The sequence below is a fragment of the Thunnus maccoyii genome, chromosome 6 (genome assembly GCF_910596095.1).
Source record: "Thunnus maccoyii chromosome 6, fThuMac1.1, whole genome shotgun sequence".
In the NCBI taxonomy this organism is placed as follows: Eukaryota; Metazoa; Chordata; class Actinopteri; order Scombriformes; family Scombridae; genus Thunnus; species Thunnus maccoyii.
In genome coordinates this window covers 5,212,722-5,234,037 of record NC_056538.1, presented here as the reverse complement: position 1 = coordinate 5,234,037, position 21,316 = coordinate 5,212,722, and the positions used below count along the sequence as shown (strand labels likewise).

General features: G+C 39.6%; 1 protein-coding gene across 6 annotated transcripts in view; it reads right to left on the bottom strand.

Moving 5' to 3' along the window:
- Positions 1 to 7,057: 7,057 nt before the first annotated feature.
- usp2a (ubiquitin specific peptidase 2a) overlaps positions 7,058 to 21,316 on the bottom strand; it is a 43,373-nt gene continuing 29,114 nt past the window's right edge. For 4 of the 6 annotated variants that reach the window (XM_042414238.1, XM_042414239.1, XM_042414242.1 and 1 more), the window contains 11 exons: positions 16,177 to 16,227; positions 15,483 to 15,606; positions 15,051 to 15,162; positions 14,072 to 14,182; positions 12,492 to 12,556; positions 12,265 to 12,368; positions 11,880 to 11,960; positions 11,616 to 11,694; positions 10,324 to 10,428; positions 9,955 to 10,075; positions 7,058 to 7,673 (listed from right to left, as the gene is read on the bottom strand). In XM_042414238.1, the coding sequence (XP_042270172.1) occupies positions 7,589 to 7,673; positions 9,955 to 10,075; positions 10,324 to 10,428; positions 11,616 to 11,694; positions 11,880 to 11,960; positions 12,265 to 12,368; positions 12,492 to 12,556; positions 14,072 to 14,182; positions 15,051 to 15,162; positions 15,483 to 15,606; positions 16,177 to 16,227 (1,038 nt within the window). In that variant the 3' untranslated portion in view covers positions 7,058 to 7,588. The remainder of the gene's footprint in view (positions 7,674 to 9,954; positions 10,076 to 10,323; positions 10,429 to 11,615; positions 11,695 to 11,879; positions 11,961 to 12,264; positions 12,369 to 12,491; positions 12,557 to 14,071; positions 14,183 to 15,050; positions 15,163 to 15,482; positions 15,607 to 16,176; positions 16,228 to 21,316) is intronic. The other 2 variants (XM_042414240.1, XM_042414243.1) reach the window with 1 other exon arrangement.

Sequence of the window (21,316 nt, the reverse complement as noted above, 5' to 3'; positions counted from 1 at the left end):
TCATGTAGAGGGCTATGATTGGTTGGACGAGAGGCGCTCTAAACCAATAGCAAGGTGTGACCTTAAATAACCTTTCATTGTTTTCATATTAAAAGCATGGGATTATTTCAAAATAAAAGTAATAATGACCTTCGGTCCACATGTTTATTCAAATACAACAATCATATCAACACATTAAAAATGGACATTAAACTATTTTGATGAGTTTTTACCTCTTTATGTATCATAAAGAGGTAAAAACTCATCAAAATAGTTTTTACAATTTCTATTTAATAGAAACGTAAGGAAAAATATATGTGAATTTTGAAATGGGCACAATACAAAGCAATATGTCCATTTGTAATGTGTTGATATGATTGTTGTATTTGAATAAACATGTGGACCGAAGGTCATTATTACTTTTATTTTGTGTACTGTCAGCATCGTTTCATATTGAAGACATCATTTTAAAATTGTTGTAATTGCAGGTTGTGGATAGAATGAATACAAATAATACAAATTGTACTAAAAATATTTTCTCACCACATTTTCTCTCTTTTTTGTTCATATTTATAGTTTCTATAGTTCCTCAACCATCTCCAGAAGCTGAGTTACTTGAGTCTCCTCTCCTGTATTTGTATCAAATACACAATGCCTGTGGCCACATCTGTCCAGCACCCACTGGAGAGGTTCTCCCCTCTCCTCGATGAGCTTCTCCACTGTCCTTCCTCTCAGCTGTTCTCGGTAGGTGAACAACACCTCCAAAACCCTGAGATACTTCTCCACGGCCCTCTTGTCTTTCTCTCTGAATGAGTCCACCGGCACAGCCAGCAGGAACACCACTTTGCTTCTCAGAGGACAGAGGGAAGGGCTTCAACCAGTCTCCATCCTGACCTGCTCAGGACTGGCCAGACCAAACAGACTCCACTCAGGGATGTCCACCATGGTTGCGGACCACCTTGATACTTCCCCATGGCCTACAGAGCACCTGACAGTCTTCATGTTGATCTGAAACTGTCCTCTGGCCAGGATCATGTTGCCTGCTGAGCTCTTTCCTGATTTCCTCCTTCCCAGCAGGCTGAGGCAAAGGGCAGGCTTTAAAACAGCTGGGCCTGCTGCGAATCCTGCAATAGCAAATATTCTATTTTAATTGTTGGCCTGCTGATTGGTTGGCAACACTACAAAGATTTGATCAGAGTACCATTGAAGGAACCTATCCCTGGATCTGGAGCTTTGTCACTGAAAAAGCTTCCAGCTGTGTCTAGAAACCAGGTTAATGAGACCAGTGAGAGTGAACCAAAACAGTGAAGTTGAGACCCTAAAACCAAAACAATGAGCTGAATGACATTAAAACGCTCCATAGATCCGAGGGGAACTGCAGAGTCAGGTGATAATTCTCTGTGGGTTTGTCACTACAACATAACAGCAGTGAGACACCAGCACACATAAACGATGAGCATAAGAAAACATATCAGACACAAGTAAATGATCATCAGTTTAACTAACCTGTCTCCATGAGTGAAGAGGACCATGGCTCACTGCCAGATGGGGGTGTGGAGCAGCATGACCTGCATGGCCCTCCCCTCTTCCTGGCTGAAGGTGGTGGTGGTGGGCTCCGGGTGGCAGAGGGTCAGGCCTCCTGGGACACTCTGTCTGGGGTGGTGGATAGGGACAGCCACCCTGGGGTTTCCACTACTACTGTCACCTGGTTGATCAAATTTAATTAAGGTGAGTAAAGACTTGATTTAGTTCAGATGAATTAAGACAAACTGTGAGCTTAAACATCCACCCATATTCCAAAGATAGAGCCATCCTCTTTGGAGCTGTGGGTTGTTTTTTTGTGGAAGGCTCATCTGCCCAGGTGTTTCCTGAGGAACTCTTCCCACTTTGCTTCTCACCCAGTAACAGCAGAACCACACGGGACACACTTGGCTCTGGACCTGAAAAACATTTATGATATCCCTTCCATACACACTCAAATACAACCGCTTTCTAGATTGCTTAAAATAATTCACCATATGAGGCTGCATGTAAAATGTATTTGTTTTTAATATAGACAAATAGGAAATGAATCTACACTTAGTATGTGGGTCAAAGCGCCGGTTTGAAATCTGCTGTCTTCTTTCAGCAAGCTTCTTTTCCTCTGTGAATTGTGTATTTACTTCCTGCTTTTGACTCAGTGTAGTTCACTGTGGAACTGATCAAATATACAAATAAAGCTTTTTCTGTGAATGTGTATCAAGGTTGCGCCATATGATCAGTCTCTATTAGTTTCAAAGTTCAGAAGTTCCAGAGAAATGGTGTTGGTCAATAAAATGACTCGTATCAAACACACACACACACACACAACAGTAATTCCTTAGCACTATAGTGTTATCTGGTTTGCTCACTGTAGTATGAAACAGACATGAACTCCATCCAAATGCCAAGTGAGGCTTTCGTGGCCTTAAGGTCACGTTGATGTTAAATTTATATCACTTTTTAAGGCCAGTCTATGTAACTTTTGAAAGAAAACACAGTACATTTATTCTCTTATAAATGAAAAGTTGAATTCATAAGCAATAAAATGCTCCCTTGCTCTATTTGAAACACACAGGTGTTTTGCTGCTATAGCCTTACTTGGTTTTACACTTACAGCCCTGACATTGAGTAATGTTAGCACACTTTAGATAGTAACACTTTATTTTATAACTTCCAATTTATCTCTTAATTTTTTCCAAGATTATTCCCAAGAAGAACTACTGTAATCTGGATTAGTTAAACAGTTACAGCCATATTGTGACTATTGTACTATGAGCACAGTGATGTAAAAGCCAGCTGATACTGTGTGACCCAGATCCCCTGAAAAGTGAATAGTCAGCTGCCTACCTGCATGGATGTTGAGTATAGACAACAGAAGCAGCTTAAACTGAGATATGACCCATATTCCAACTGTTAGCTGTCACTAACCTGGATTCTTCTTGACATGGCCCATCATTGTCTTCACCTCCATAATCCACAAAGATAACTGTTCACACAACACTGTGTCATTTGGTACTAATTTTAAGGAAAATGGAGACAATTTTCACATGGTACATTTCCAATTAATTAACTTCTGCTAAATGTTATCATATCCAAGAGTCTGTGAACACAGTCAAACATATATGAATTTAATATTTACTTGAGTTTAAATTGAGCATTTCTTTCAAGGAACATTCCTATTTCCCCTGAATTTAGTACAAACTTACATAGTTGTTTCCAGGAAACTTCCTTGGAAATTATTAGGACATTTTTTAATAAAAATACAACCTGTAAAATAAAGCGTTACAGATATTCATGTATAACATTATGTGAGTCCTCTCTATTTGTGCTACGTTTTAGCATTTGCCATTAAACTGAAATTGAAATGTTGAGATGAAGTGCTGTTTCCCCAACTTGGCTAATTATGTGCAACAAACTGGAGTGACACCAATCGGTCTTAATGGTTTCCCCTAGTCTGTGTTGTCTAGCTTTAATATGATGGATGTCCTGAGCATCAACTAATCCATGTTGAGTTGATGTTTTAATGCATGTGGAACAGGTTCCTCATGTATTATTTTTATTTCCGATGTCTGACTGGGTGAATCCTTCCAGTGTGACGTGGGAGCCTCCAGGGTGTCAGCCTATAGAACTATTCCTGGCTGCTGGACCTTTCATGGCATCAGATCTCACTATGGGGCTGTAAAGCTCGGACCACAGAAATAGGCCATGTACGGATAATGGAACAGCAGAAAGTAGGCCAGGCTGCGGCTCTTCCATAGTGATTACTGAGTGATCCAGCAAAAGAAAATGGTGTGTGTCTCTGTGGTGATAAGCTGATAAGAGAGCCGGCTGAGCTTTTTCGACCCAAGATGAATTATACCACTAAAGTGTGATTTTACTATGTGCAGTAGTTCAGTTTCATAACGACACATTAGGCAGACAGAATTAGACCTGTATGATCTGCTACAGGCATAAACACTTGGATTACACTTGCTGATAGCTGTTATTCAGTATCTTTAAACCTGCAATAACTGATTTTTTGACCACTTGGGAGCGGCAGAGACAACTTGCTTTTTAAGTTGATATATTGAACTTGTTGGCAAGTTAACAGTTGCGGAGTTGCAGAGCAACAGTATTTGGAGTTGTTTTTCTGGCCAGCATTTAAGATCAATGTTCACTCTCTTTTAGCTCTGTTTTTGGTCTCCACCATCTCCTGAGGGAAATATCTGGCTCTTCGGCTGCTAAATGCTCCATTATGTTCACCAGCTAGTCTACAGCTAACTGTGTCTGTTTGCTGTTTGGTGCTGAGCAGGTAGTGTACAGTAGGTTTTTACAGCTTTTTGTCTGAAAACAGCTGCCTGCTGCAGCTGCAATTGACACTATGAGAGTTTGAGACTAAACCAGAACAGAACAGCTGAACAATGAGTTTATAACTTCATTATAAAGCTCTGGTTCATCACTACAGGCCTCTCACATTACACACTGACATTTGATATAATGTTATTATAAAAATATGTATTAGACCTGCTTAACCATGATTATTTTCATGGGAAAATGTGCATGATATAAAAACTTTTCAATGATTTCCTCAAAAATCTCTCAAGTAAAGTAAAAAGTTTCATTCCCCATTGGAGTATTATTGCAGATTTACACACATAGGCTTCCTAAGAAACAGCAGAACTAATATTTAAATCTCTAAAATATTTTAAATAAATATTGTCTGATGATTAGGGAAATGGAAAAGTAATGACCTCACCTTCTCCCTAATCTGTATCCTCCTCCTCTGGAGGAGATGTACTCTATTGATTTAACATTGCGCAGTACAAGTACTTACAAGTGATATTTTTATGTACTGTGAGGCACAATTTCTGTATTTTGCTACTTTATACTTCTACTCCACTACATGTCAGAGGGAAATAGCAGTTAAAGGCACTGGTTTGCAGATTATTTTTCATACATATCAGCTTCTAATAGATGATGCATTGTTCAGTGAAGAAAAATCTCCTTCTTATCAAGTAATTTTATTTTTCAATTGAGTCTCTAAATTGTTATTTTCTTTAAAAAGGAAAAAAAATCTGCCAGTGCTGTAAGTCAACTTGTTTCAACAATGTAATTCTCATGTTGAGATATGTGTTAATCCTTCATGTTTCAAGATACACATACTTGTTTCTAGAAAATTTCTTTAACATACTGATTTAAATTAAAAAACACAATTTCAACACAATTTCACTTGTTTTAAGGACATAAGGTTTTAGGACTCAGTCACAGATATAACTGGATTTTTTTTACACTTTATGAAGTAGTTAAAATCAGCTCCATATTGTTCAGCTACAACTGTAAAATGCTGCTTACAAATCACTGCATCAATAATAATAATCCTGAATGACAATATGAAAGAGTTCACTCTTCACAATGAGTACTTTTACATTTGATACTTTAAGTACATTTTTCTGATAATACTTTTGTACTTTGGTTTCTTTGAATATTTCATGTATTTATAGCTGGAAAATGAATAGGTTAACATGTATAAATTGTAATGTACTGCTTCCAATCCTGAAATGGAAATAAAATATAAATTTAAAAAAGAAAGTTGGGGGATTTCTGAGACAGATTTAGAAAAGCATGGTTGAGACTGAAGCAGCAGAGGCAGATATCCTGACTTTTGGTCCTTTTTATGGATTAATATCCAAAATCACTGGAGCCTACATTTCCCATAATCTTTGCATGTGATGCTAATACCTGGTAATCCTTTGATCTTTCAAAATCCACATCTCCAGTTTGTAACACAGGAAGTCTGTTATGACTTTATTTTCTCAGAGCACCTCCAGAGCCTCAGAAGATGACATTATTTTTCAGTCTGAGTTGTGCTCTCCATAACAAACCAACTGAACTCTATGTGTAAAATTGGTGGAGTGGCCCTTTAACATCTCCAGTCACTGCAGATGTTATTCCTCACCTGTCCATTAATCACCATTGTACTTTCCTCCTGTCTTCCCAGCTGCTGCCTTGTTACTACAGTCTTACACTCTTGTTCTAGTATCTTTTGACTACAGCCCAGCTTTTTTTCTGTCTGACTCCATTTGCATTGTCCAGTTTATGCTTCTAAATCTTTCTTCATGTGCCAATAAACGACACCTTTTACTGTCACTACATCTGAGAAAAACCTTCATGATCCAGAGTGCAGATTTCCATTCATAAAAGCTTCAAAAAAAGACAAAGACTGAAAGTAAAACCACTGTTTTGTTGACTTTTATTCATATATATATATATATGTATATATATATATTTATATTTATATATATTTACTCATGTGTTTGACTGCCACTGTTAAAAAGTGTGACTCATCACATTATCACCTGTAAGCATAAATAATAACTTTTTTTTCTCTCTTGAAACCTGGTAAATAAACCAACTGAAAACAGTTATGGGTCATTTTCAGCACCATTGAATAGTACATTCTCTATATTGCATCAGGATATAAAAATATACAGATATAGTGTTTTTTTCTTCTTTAAAACATTCTTTCATCCGTGTTGTTCAATGGCATGAAACAAGAGAGGAAGAAAAGACCTCATACTGACGAATGAGGATTGTTACTGTTATTATCGTCTATATTGTTAATCCTTAGCAGATCCAAACTGGACTGTCCATTCATTCATTCACAGCACTTTTAAAACATCAGTAGCAGCCACACATGGGGAAAACAAAATTAAATTAAACAAAAGTTAGAGGTTTGTCCTCTGAGACGTTGAACGCTCACAGTGCCACCGGCCTCCCAACCACTTTTACAGAAAGAAAAAGTGAAGGAGATGCTAACAGAGACGTGGGAGTGTTATGGTGCAATGGAAGGGAAAGCCGAGAAAACCGAGCAGGCCGGTGGGCTGTAAGCTCCTTGTAACCATGACCAGTCCTGTTACACTCACACTCTAAGCACAGTTTATCCACAGTCCAAAGGGGTGATGATGATGCTCATGGTGCTAGGGTAATAACCCCCCGCCCACAAAAAACAAAACAAAAAAAAACAACAAAAAAAACATAAAAACAACATAAATTCAAAGCAGAAAAAAAGTCAAAAAAATTGCAACAAGTCAGTTTAATGGTTTGAGGCAAACGAGAAAGTCAAGAATTCAAGAAAAAGCGAAGGCGCGGTCAGGATGAGAGTTTGCAGTGCATAGAGAGGGACTTCTGAGATGGAGACGGATTCACCGGTTGGTCGGTCAGATGGGATTATTGCCCTGTGTCAGCCTCACACACACGCTCACACACACACAGTAAACACACACCTCCAGCCAGAGTGAACGAGACAACGAGAGTAAAGACATAGAGAGAGAGAAAGAGAGAGAGAGAGAGAAAGCAGGGCTGGTTGATCAGGTTCCTGTGGTTTCCAGAGTGTTCCCCTCTCTACCTCTCTCTGTTGAGAGAAGCAGGCTCCAGGCGTGTGCCTTCATGTATGTGTGTGTGTGTGTGTGTGTGTGTGAGATATATGTCCAAGTACAAGTCCAAAATAGGCCAGGCTCCACCAACACTCTCGTTTTCCATCCATCCATCCATCTATCCGTCTGTCTGTCCGTCAAGAGTGGTGCTGTGGCCCGCTGTCCTCCAGGAGGCTTCACATGCGCGAGGAGGAAGCCAGCTCGTAGAACAGGACGTAGGCGTCGCTGCTGCGCACTTGGCTGGAGGACATTGGCGTTACTCTGGAAAAAGAGAAGGGGGGAGGGTGGTGTACAGTTTATTATGGTGCACAAAAACAGGAGAGTTGTGGTGAAGAAAAACACAACCTTGATACATGTGATTTACTGATCTCTAAAGAGAAGAACCAAACTACATTTAAAATTGTGCCGGTTTAACGCTGCAACAGTTCATTTAATTTTATCTCCTCTGTGGCCTCATTTGGCTAAAACTGAATCTGGAGCAAAAAGCTTGGAATCAATACACTGTTTGATGTTTAGGGATCTTTTAAATGGAAGTTGTAAAATGCTGTGAAGAAGGTTGTGTGTATTTGACCAATCAGTGACGTTCAGTGCTGCATATTCAACCTTGATACTTCTTGAGCTGAAGGAAATCACTACCCGCACAGTAAGTAGTTTTCAGTTTACTGTAGACCCTGGTATCTCCAGCTGAAACGCTGATAAAATTCCTGAGTTTCTAAAAAGGTTCCTGGATTTCTGGAAAAGTTCCTGTGGTGGTAATGCCTTTAAAGATACTACATGTATTGAGTTGCTCTGTAAATTCAGGCATCCCCTGATAGAGAATAAGCAGCACAGCCATGTTACATTTACTCTCTTTTGAACAAAAATACTAGTTTCATTCACCAATTAATTCAAGTTAACTGTAGAAGAGGGGAAATGAGAGATAAGCCTGGTTCTCTCTGCTATTACGGTTGAAGGCCCAAGCCACTATTTGAGAATTTATGGTAATTACACACGGTAATTATTACAAACAGCTGGAACAGCATAAACACAAAACAAGAGGGGACATGAGTCTTAATGTGAAGCACTGCTGCCGTGTTATGGTGAGATACCACAATAGTGAGCGACTGGGGAAATGCATGAGACCTGTGATATACAAACAAGTGGGGAAACATAAAGAATGCAGATGCTTCCACACAGGTGCACTGCATGGTACAATTAAGCAATTAACAACCAATCATGCTTTGTGGCGTGTATAAAAATGCTGAGCAGACCCAGTTGATTCTGATTTTGTATCAAGATGGCAAGAAGAAAAGATCTAAGTGACTTTGAAAGAGGGTTCATTGTTGGGGCGACGGATGGCAGGAGCTTCAATCACAAAGACTGCTCAACTGGCTGGTGTTTCAATAGGAGCAGTGACTAAAGTGACGTCTGCATTTAGATCTATGGAAAAAACTTCAGTAAATAGGGTTGAAAATTGTGGTCGACATCGCACATTTGATCACACTGAACAGAAGAGCAACTCTTTCTCAGGTGACTGAGAATGTCAATGCAGGACGTGATAAGACTGTCAGCAAGAGCCGGCTGTCGACAATTACATAGAGAGGTATATTATAGTAGGGTGGCAGTGCATAAACCTCTCATTACAAAGATGAATGCACATTTGAGAATTCAGTGGTGCAAAAACTATAGGCATTGGTCTACAGAGATGTGGAAAAAGTGATATGGTCAGATGAGTCATATTTCACCATATTCTCGACACATGGTCGAGTGCGAGTGTGGCGTACACCAAGAGAACAGTACAGCCCTTAATTCTTGACCCCTACAGTGAGGGGATCAGGTTGTTTCTATCCTGATGGGGGTGGTCTCTTCCAGGAGGACAATGCCCCCATCCACAGGGCAGGAGGGGTCACTGAATGGTTTGATGAGTGTGAAAATGATGTGAATCATATGCTATGACCCCAGTCACCAGATCTCAACCCAGTTGAACACTTATGGGAGATTTTGGACTGACGTGTTAGACAGCACTCTCCACCATCACCATCACAACACCAAATGAGGGAATATCTTTTTGAAGAATGATGTTCATCCCTCCAGAAGAGTTCAGAGACTGTAGAATCAATGCCAGGGCTCATTACTAAGACATTTTATGTTGGTTTTTCCTTTAATTTGTCACCCGTCTGCATGCTGTATGGCTCAGTGAGAATGAGAGAAGTGGAGTGTTATGAATGACTGCAGCGTAACAGGAAAAACCCTGGAGGGAAGGACTGAATGCTCACGAGGCAGCAGAGGAGTTAAAGGAGGGGAGGAGGATTATCTGCAGGTTTGACCATTATTCCTGCCTTTAATAATCTGCTTCTGTTTCACTCACTCACTGGTTGTTCTTGTAGCTTTTTCTACTATCAATTATTAACAGGAAATTAACTTGGAGACAAGCTGTTCAAATTGTGCTGTATTTTGTGTACAGGAGGAATAAAAGGCAAGCTACAATAAATTCCCATTCCATGTGGTTTCTTGATGTAAACTGCATTAATAAACTCGTGACTATTTGTGTGTTCAAACCTACCTGGAGTCATTAAAGGTGTACCATTCTCCCGAGTTGGGATTGCGACAGTAGGCTGTGTAGTGACCGCCCATAGTGGTGCCTGAGTGATTGGACACTGCATACAGGTTGTACACTGCATTTACTGCAACAGGACAGAGACATAAGCAATGTTAGAGTCTGTGGTTATTAGTTCTATAACAATCTACTAGAGTTTAACTAGTTTTTGGAAGCTGATAAATAAACATCGCCAACATTTTGCACTGCTGCACAATATCTTTAAGTATGCTGTAATGCCACAAAATTCATATATTTGGTATTTTCTGCAGAATTTTATTTTTCAGATTGTCCACATTTACAAACTGATGTTAGAACCCTACAAGTGGTACTTACTGCTGTTTTCAGAGGCAAACTCCCGCAGGTCAAGATCCTTCATAGGGAAGTTAACGAAGGTGGACAGTTTGCTGGTTCTTCTTGCCTCAGAGAAGCGTTTTAGGTCTGGACAGCAAGGAATCAAGGAGCAACTGTTCTGATTATACATGGCTCTGATAAATCTACTGGCCACTAAACATTTTCATAATCCAATCAAACAAATAATACTAAATAGTAATGACTCATTGAACTGCAATCAACTACTCAGCCTTACCAATGTAGACAGCAGTAACTATGGAAGAGGGGAAATTGAGAAAAAAGTGTTTCAAGTTTTCAAGATGGCTAGCAAACTGGGTACCAGATAGAAAAGTTTTAATGTCCTCATTTAATGTCTTTTTAGGCAGATTATTTGATCATAAAAAAATCATACTTTTGGTTAATCTTTGCAGAATGAGGGGAATATTCAGCATCTACCAACAAAATGTGTTCTATCAGCTTTCTTGTTCATTTTTACCACTTTGTTTAAGCAAGTAAACTTTAATTTGATTACTTAATGTTTGTACCTGTTTTACTAGGAGTCTGTTGCCTGCTATCAATATTTATATTGAAATCAATATAAGAAAGGATTTTACAATTCAATATGTTTAAATATGTAACTTAAAGGTTCTTCCACCACCAAATCACATGGATTCCACTGAAAAGCTGAGATGGTGGCTACTGCTAGACTGCTAGGCTAGTTAGCTTTAGCAGAGGTTTAGCTGGGTTTTTATTCTCCATCATGATTGGATTTAGCTACTCCCTCGTTGTTTTGCATATTTATGTATAACTCACTGAATTACAAAGATGTCAACAGCTAGGGAAAAATCAATAAGTATGTATTTAGTTTTAGTTTTAGCTAAGGCTAGCCGTGGCTAATCAGCTAGCTTTTACTTGATATATCTCTGTTGTTTTAGCTGTGCAGTTCTGTGTGATGATTCACAGATTACCAAGCCAGAGTAGTTACTTAAATTTGGTTTTTAGCTCAGTTTAGTTGTTACTGCAAATACAAAAAGCTGTTTTCACTGTGGCATAATCATTTTCTGTATAGTAAAACAGATGTCAAATTCAGATCTCAACTCAATTTTGGCCAAATGTGTAGTTACTGCGTTTTGCCTCAGTAGGGCAGTACTGTGCACTGCAGAGTTTCCATAATCACCATACATACACACTATCTCACTGACACAGGCACCATCATGCTCTCCAAGCTAGGGGCTCACTGCAAATATCACATATTATGCAGTAATATCAGACACAGATTCCAGAGGAAAGGATACGCAGCACTAAGATCTTGGGGAACTTCTGTACTGTGAACTTCTTAGTGCATCTCCTCCTGGCTTTACACCTGTAGCACGTCTGTGGACAAATACAGAGCTGGTTCACTCACTGCCAGGTTCAACTCAGCTGAACTCAGCATGAAGCAGAATGACTTTCATTTACTACATGTGTTCAGATCAAAAAAATGAAAGAATCTTATTTAAGAGTGGAAGTGAAAACTATGAGGTAAATTGACTTTAGAAGGTAATTAATGTATCACTCACTGGCTTCTCATCCCCGTCCAGGACGTCTTCTTTGGTGAAGAGCCGCATGCAGTCCATCAGGCTCACCTCACCATAGCCCTTCTGAGCACAAACATAGATGCATTGACATTAGCGTGCACACAAGCAACCACACACACACACACACACACACACACACACACACACACACACACACACACACACAAAGCAAAGCACAAACAGAGACAGGGAGGAAACCAAGAAGCTCATGTTAAGAGCTGTATAAACAAGTATGTATCAATACTTCAGAAATTTCAACTCTAATGTTCTGTGTCTGTTGATGACCAACATTCACATGTCTGTTTACATTTGTGTGTGTTTGTGTGTGTGTGTGTGTGTGTGTGTGTGTGTGTGTGTGTTCCCTAACCTTGGCGATAGGTAGAGACAGATCCCAGAAGGGGTCGAAGACGGTGGAGCAGAAACCGCAGTGGCTGCAGGTCAGAGAGCTCTTGAGCTGCCCTACAAACAGGTCTGGAAGAACAAGATTTTGTTTCGGTTTGACATGTAAAGAACACATTGGTTTAAAAGATCAGCCTGTCACAGAAAGTCTGAAAAACAAATAAAAAGTCAGATTTTGAAGATCATTCTACTCACCAACTATCTTACTGTCTTCTCTCTCCAGGTATTTACTCCACATCTTCTTCCCTTTCTCCTCATCCCTGAACATAAAGCACAGATGAGACATTATTGATTGTTCTGGTCTTATTGTTACATACAGTGGATGACATGCTGCTGGATTCAGACACCAAATATCAGGAATCACTGTGTGCACTAAAGACCAAACTGATGTGCACTGACATCCAAACTCAGCTGTTGTGATTGAGTAAAGAGGCTGATAATGTAATGGGTGACAGCAGTAATCAGCCACTATTGAAGGATCTGACCTACTTTATTCTAAATGTCTAGGTGGCAGAGAAACTAGTAAATGTGTCATAAGGATTAAAGGATTAATAAGGACCTTTTTAAAAACTCTTTCTATCCTGAGACACATTTTCAAGCTGGAAAAGAACATTTTTATCTGCATTGTTTTTAATATTTAGGCAGAGTGGAGCTGTTTTTGGGAGTAATTGTGGGATTTGGAAAGTTGCAGAGATTAACTGTGACCCTTAAACAAGCTATGGTTAGATAACTGATAATTATATCCAAAAAGAATTAGAGCATTAAGCTGATCTGGGCCCCAGAGACTTCACACAGGAGGAAAAAGTCTTGCATGCAGCCTTAAATGAAAGCTTCATAATGAAGCCTTCATAGGTCATGTTGCTCTGGTCTAAACCCTGTTTGCATACCTCCATAATATAAACAGGGATGCTACAATGGCCCGGATGTTTTTCCAAGTTTAAGTGTATCTAATTGTGCTCCTTCCTGTTTAGTTCCATTTCCAATAAAATGTAATACAATACTATCCAACAGTAGCATATCTAATTTGTAGAATTCCCAAATATTCCTAGTCTGTTTACTTTTCAAAATTGTAATTCCCAAGTTTCTACAGGGTTCACAAAGTTAAATGTAAGACCTTTTTGATGATACATAGAATACAGTCTACACATCTCAGAAGTCCCTCTTTATGCATCGGCAAAAGTATGAAAGTTTCATGGAATGTATAATATAATAATTATTTATTATTACATCACATTTTCCCAGCAGCACAACAATAATTCCTAATCATATAATTAATTAAATTAATGCCACCTGGACCCAGAGATGTGACAGAAAATGGATAGATGGATTAACCAATTAAAAATTATTAATTCATTAAGGTTAATTTAAGTTTTAACTAAAATTGTCCATTGTGAGTGGTTGAGCTTCCCAGCTACTGTAGTGACCGTGTTTGCTGTAGGTCTGATGGTGCTGACTGAAACTCCACAAAAAAGGGTTTTACAGCTTCCTGCAGCACAAACCACTGTGGATACAATCCTACTGTAGTTTACAGGTGTAAAACATCTCCTGACTACCAGCAATCAGATACAAAAACAGACTTTTGTATTTAAATTTAAGAATTCTTAATACCGTCTGAAGTCTTTGTCATTGACCCTGTAATTCAGAAATTTCATTGAATTTCTGTCTGCATTCTTTCTCTTCAGAGACACAGCTTGTCTTCTGATCCTGCCTGCTGACCTGTGCAGAAAGGCATCAGTGCAGGTCCACACACACACACGAACACACACACTACTTACGGCAGGTGGTCAAAGTCCTCTACGGTGCCTCTCGGCCTGACGGTGACCCTGTTGACCTCGTTGTGCAGACCGTCCAGGAGAAAACGCAGGAACTCCTGAGCGTCCTGCTGGCTGCAAGACACACACACACACGTACAGTCAGTGAACAGTATGAATATCAGCCAGTGTAACTGTATTCTCAATTATCTCTAACCTCTAGTCCAGGCTTGGGCGGTATCAAGGTATTACTTTATACCAAGGTATTTGGAAATCCTGAAGGTATAATTTTCAATACAGACACTCCTCTTTCTATTAAACTGATACAGAGATGCTGTATCGAGGTGATGCATTGTAGTGCATGGCACGCGTCACGAGAGGTCATTCTCTACTGGTGGAACAGGCAGCTGAGCTGACAAAGATGGAGACTGCGAGTGGCATAGAATCATGAAAATATTGCCACGTATAACTTTATCTTGAGATGACTTCTTCCAACTATAAAGCAGTTTATTAGCCACATGGTTTTACACAACTGCCAGTCTGCCACCACCACCCGCACATCATCTCCATTTAGCCCACTGATGTTTCGGTATCTGCTGTGGCAACAAGTGTCATTGGGTCCTCCAGCAAGAATCTATGGAAGAAGGGTGCTTATTTCCTATCTATTCATTACTCTGTAGGCCATAAGTATTTAAACCCAGCAAGACTTGTCTCAGTAGGCTGCATATTACACACAGAGCACTGTAGGCTTGACAATGTCAGACACCAGCAGCTCAGCTTTTATTTATTTATTTTAAACATAAATACCATATACTGTATACTCCGGTGAAATGTCAGGAAGGTATGAAGGTATGAAAAAATAGATACCACCCAAGCCTTCTCTAAACGTTTACACATGCAGTCAAATAAATCAGTTCAGGCAGATGCAAACTGTGGTGCTACAAAAAGACCTAAGATGTATGACAGCTTATACACATATTGCAAAGAGGAGAATAAAGCTTACTTGTATCCCACAAATCTGGGAGCGTATCTCTGGATCTGAGTTTTGAACTCGGACGGGCTGACCGCCTCACTACTGGATGACGTCCACATGGTCTGTATCAGCTTGGCAAATTCTACACAAACACACAAAAACACTCACGTTACTCAGAGGCTGAGACATAAAATGCACTTGGGTCTTTCTGCAACTATAACAGTGTCAGTAAGGATTTAACTCATTTGCATGTTTTGTGTCAGATTTTCCATATTTTCAAGAAACCCGAAGCATTTAAAACACCTAGAGATCCTATTCTCAGTGTCTGATTTCCAAACACAGACAAATCTGGAGATGCAAACATAATCCGGAGGTACGGAGGGAAATGAGTGTGATGTGTGTCAGCAGCTGTGTCGAGTGTTTGTTTTGGACTCTAGGGGGCCTGTGTGACACGTCTCTCACCTTCCATGAGGGCTGTGTTGGTGCGGCTGTTGTTGTTAAGGTCTCTGCGGTGCGAGTTGTGCAGGCAGTAGTCTCGCAGGCTGTGTGTGTTGCTGAGACACTGCAGGATACTGTTCATGAAACACTGCAAAGATAAAACACGCACACAATTGGATTCCCTTACAGATGAAATATCACATTCCCAGTGTGAGAGAGTCCTGATTCAGGGATGACTCTCAAATCGGTAGTATCACACACACACACACACGTTGTCAAAGACGGCACTGTGTGTATATACTGCTGCTCCCGTCACGTGTCCACATGAGACACGTGCAATTTGGTAAGATCAAACCAGTTAGAGAGAGAGAGAACGAGTCCTCCCTGGTCCATAGTTCAGAGCTCTCTGATTAGGTTACTGTACACAAACTGACAGCAACACACACACACACACACACAAACGTTTATTTTAGGAGCGCTCCTTCTGCCTGTTGCCTGGCAGACACTCTGCTGGACCACCACTCTTATGTGGACACATATTAACAAACTGATATCACTCTAACACTAACTGGATTTTGGGATTTCTGTGTGAGTTTCTCCCTCATAAATCAGCTTAGAATAAGAAATCACTATAAACATTATAACATTATAACACTACAACAGGAGTTTTGGCCTGAGACAGATTGTAGTAAGATTTGTACGTAGCTGCTGTACTCACAGTGTTTCCTAGGTTCTTTAATCCCACCAGTCCTTGGGCACTCTTTGAGTTCTGAAAGACAAAAGACACAATATTAAGATAAACACAGATGGTAAATCCTCTTTGAGTTTAAATGTAAATACCTGCACACAGTCTCCCAACAATCATTAACAGTGGAAAAAATGTAAATTTCCAATCGTTTTCTTTTATTCCAGGAGCCATAAGACATATGAACAGTACATTAGAAATAAATATTTATTCCACTCTTGCCCAGGAATTATTTTTAAACTAAACTGAATCTGTGATGATCAATAGCTAAGTGTTATAAATTACACATTTGGTCAGTCATTCTTCCAGTCACTTGTAAACTTCTCTTTAAGTTAGTGAATTCCTACATTTTCCAAAATGCATCTGAACAAACCCCAGAGAACCTCCGGAAACTGCTTTTATTTGAGCTGAAGTGTGTTTGACAAGGGTAAAGTTATAGCTGTGCATTTTCTACCCTTAATAACTGTATTTATTATTACTGGAAGATGAAGAATACATTAAAACCTCTTTTTAAACCCTTGAGAAAACCTATAATCTCACATATACTGATGCAAGGGATTGGAAAATGTTACATCAGTTATCACAGATACATATTCATTGCTGTGTTCTCTTTGTATTAAGCTTTCCACTGAAGAACACATGAATGCAATGTACATTGCCACCAGCTGTTTTGGGCTGGATTTATACTTTAATCATATCCCCAAGCAGCTGGGGAGTCATCTAAATCAGGACATGTGATCAAGATATGATCTATCTACACTTTGCATTTGAATGTGTGTGTTGTGTCTCTCTAGGAATGACGGACCGCAGGTTTTTTTTTTCCCCCTTTCTGGTGAGTATTGTCTTTAGAGAGGAACTTGTTTTTGTTATCTCGCAATCAAGTTCCTCTCTTGGTAATCACTCCCAGATGGCAGAGATTTGATCAACAACAGTAGATAACACTGAATCACTACACCTTGAGGATTTTCTGCACTGTAGCTTTTACTCATGTAGATTTTCAGGAACACAGTCTTCGCTCGGTGAAACACAACAGATGGCCCAGCATATTATTATGATTTCAAAATCTTAAAATGGTAAAAAAATGCTTTGCAGAACTTATGTCATCACTTGCTGCAGTTAAACTTCATTACATAAGTACAGTGGTTATATAATTGAGTAGCTAGAGGAAGAACTAACAAAGAACACGGGGGTGGATAAGGAATGCACTTGTGCCCTCCACTAAGAAACAGAGGCAGCAGACAATTACGCTTTATAAAACAAGCGCTGTGCCAAATCTAATTCATTTTTCACAAGAGTTCAAGTTATACACATAACTATACGTCTGCCATATCGATCATGCTTTTGGTAACTGTATTGTAATTGTGAAATGAAGATAGACTCCTCTAACAATCATTTCTTTCTTCTGCCCTACCATCCCAACATCCTGACCAATGAGTCAACTGGCACTGAGTAAACCACATGAGAAATAAAAACCACATGATAACACAGTATTTTAAGCAAGAAAGCGAAACAAGGTGAAACTAACAGCCTGGTAACTTGAGCTTGTATTTTCTAGGTGGAGAGCAACTCTGCAGGGCCGGCAGCTTAACACCAGTCACCTGATCTCACTGGCAGTTGAAATGTATCTTACCCACATGCTCCCTGTTACCCTCACCCGTGGTGAAGCTAGATTCACTGAATGTGCTCTGCATCAATACCACCAGCAAAGAAAACCAAAATGAAGGGAATAGAATTGACAGAATGAGCTTTAAAAACCTGAATTAAGGCAAAATGTGCTGGTAAAGGCTTGTTACCGGAGTATGACACCGATTTTAAAAGTAAGGAAACACATTTGACTTCAAAGTGCTGCATCATCTTCTTGTCTGACAACCGTCAAGTTAGATGATGTAAATAGTATCTACAGTACGTGCTAGAGAGGACTGCAGTCGCACCACACCCTGGATGTGACGTGACAACCGCCACACTTCAGAAGGCTACAGAGATTCATTTGCATACATGAGTACGCTTGCTGACCTTACTGACCCAAGGGAGTAGTCCTCTGTGATCACACCATTGAAAAGGATCATCTCATAGTCTCAGAGGGGGTGGTGTGTGCTGGGGAGTGCTCTGATCTGAGAGCTCCTTAACCTCCTGTGCCTCAACACTAATCATCTTCTGATTCAACTGTTACAACTATACAAACTGTACAACTGGTGCTGGTACACTATTTCTATCTGAGCAGAATGCTTTCTAAGAGGCCGTAGGAGTGGGAATACCACAGTGCAGCACTAATAAAGGCTGTGGCCTTCATCTATTCACAGAAGTAGGGCTGAAAATGACCATTATTTTCATTATCACTTATTTGATTGACAGATTTTTTGTTTTGTCTGTAAAATGTCAGAAAATAGTGAAAAATGACTGTCAGGATTTCCCAGAGCACATAAAGTGTTTTAAAATTTTGTTTTGTATGTCAAATAGTCACCAACCCAAAGAGTTTCAGTTTACGATGATATAGAACAGAGAAAAGCAGCCAAATCTCACATTTGAGCTTCTACAACAAGCAAATGTCAGGCATTTTTGCCTCACTATCGCTTATATTTTTTTGGCCACTTGGGGGCAGCAAAACAAGCTGTAAACACTACACTGACATATGGTCATCTTATAAAGTTGTTATAGTGAACTTGTTAGCAAACAATCATCTATTTACACATCCAGCACATACAACGTTTAACAGAGGGGTTTTTGCTAAAAACGGCAGCCTGCTGCAGCTGAAAGGTGATTGACAGACCTGAGAATGAACCAAAATTGTATATTTTCATCCCGAAAAAGCAAAACGATGAGGGACTGCACAGCTTTGTTATCAAAAATACTGTACTTGTTGAATAATTTTCTTTAATTTCAGCTCTACACGGCAGATCTTTAGTTAGACCGGCGCTTTAGAGCAAGGATGCAAAAAGTGAGGACAGAAATCAAAGTGAGCAGTCCTGTCCTGACCTCTGCTGTCGGTGGAGTTTCACATGATTGGGAGTATGTTCGCTTGTTCATCAGTAACGTGAGCCTGCAGCTTATCTAGTTATGATACAGGAAGAGCTTTTTACTATTATATAAATAACCTCTGCCATCTATTATTCAGGAGAAAGAGTCTGTACAGCGTGTGGAGTTTAATTAACTATGGCTTATTTAAATCCTCCTTCCTGTAAATTCCACTGTAGTGAATGGAGCACTTTATTAGCCATGGTAACGTAACATAAATACACAAACACTTCCTGTTGTATGTCCAGCTTCACTAGCTCGCTGACCGTTGTGACAGAACACAGGACAGCCCGGGACAAATCCTCTCTGGTCACCTCGAATTTTTATTTCATAAACACACATACACAGTTACTTTTTCTCCCCACTGTTGGAATGTGTCTGACTTTGCTGCACTCTGCTGAGTAATGCCACGGCCGCTCCCAAAAATAGCAGCTTTGCTTTTAATAACGCCTGCTTGTCCACTCGTGATTGGCTGATCCTTCGGCCACCCTGCCAAACGTCACGGCGACGGAACAGCATCCCGGCTCTGTCTCCGTAGCAACGCTATTCTTATTTTTTTTGCAGGATGGAAAGCTAGAGGACACTGTGACATCACAGCGACGGGGCTGAGAGAGGAGCGTGTGTGTGTGTGTGTGTGTGTGTGTGTGTGTGTGTGTGTGTGTGACTCGGTGTGTGTGAGAGTTAAGAGTGTGAAGAACTTGCAGTGGATGACTTGGAGCAGTGGTGACTTTAGACCAGGATTATTTTTAGACCACAGCTGAAAACAATAACAATATTCAGAATTAGAGTTTTATCATCTCATAGGAACAAAGAGATTGATTCAGTATTTCATTCAAAATTTTACTCAGGCTTAAAGGTGGCATTAAGATCATCATGGGACACTAAAACCCACATTGTCATTATTTTTTGAGTAAGCAGTCCCTTTAGGGCAGGGTGTAGCAGGTAAATGACACTAAAGATTAGAAACTCTAACAGTTTCAATGTGTAAAATAGCAATTTATTGTTTATAATAATGTTCACTAATTCTCTCTTGTTTAATCCTACTGTCTATTCGTTTGACAGACACTCAATTATAATCCACACTTCATTTCTTCAGCGGTGTGTCAAACGGGATTCTTTAATGTACAGTACGTCTGTGACTCACTGGCTCAAGCTATGATCCCAGCCTGTAGCACGACTATAATGACGCTTAATTCCGTTATGCAAATTCTGCTGTGAATCTCCAGTATAAGCAGTTTAAACCAGCGCAGAGTGTGTACGTGGGATTAAAGTCATGCACTAACAGTAAGGCTGCAGCAGATCAGCACATTCAGCATTTACAACAGCAGAAAACAGATAAAATGACTCTTTTTTTTTTTTCTGTGAACGACGGGATCCTACGTGATCACAGAATCTTCCGCCAAAGTTACGACAGTTTTCACAAGAGAGATTTATGTATCTGTGTTTTTCTCTGCGTTATTTTCACTGCTTTGAACGGGGGTGTGGCTTAGCTTGAAAAAAAAGGTGATGCATCCAAGTCTGATGACAGTTGGTGGGTTTGCTGGAGCTCTGTCAATCAATCGAAACAAACCGAACCCACACAGTTCTGATGACGCAGATAAGTTGAGTTTGTTAATGTTAAACTCATGTAAGGGAGTTTTTTCACCACTAAACTTTACTGTTATTTTGATTGTTCCTTCATTAATATTTAACATTATAGAGAAATGCCACCAATTTGGATCCAAGTTTTCAGCGCTTTAAAGACGACGCTGCATAGTAACACTAACAACATGACCTGCTTGAACTTTTGTTCAGTAAAAGACGCCTGTGACATTCAATTCACCTTAGTACTAAGTAACATCAAAACAGTTATTCCATGAGCATGAGTATTTAACTATGTAATATAATACAGTCTAATAATTAACCACCTTACATAACACACTCATAAACCACGCCATCTGTCTAATTTGCATGCTCGCGCTTGGAAATAAATTACACTATGATGTAGAAAGGTTTTTTTTTATCAAAGTATCAATGCCTGCTAGAAAAGGAATTTTGTTTTGTAGAAGAAGAGATGAAAGGATGGGAAAGAAAAAAAAAAGAAAGAGGAGATAAATGAAAC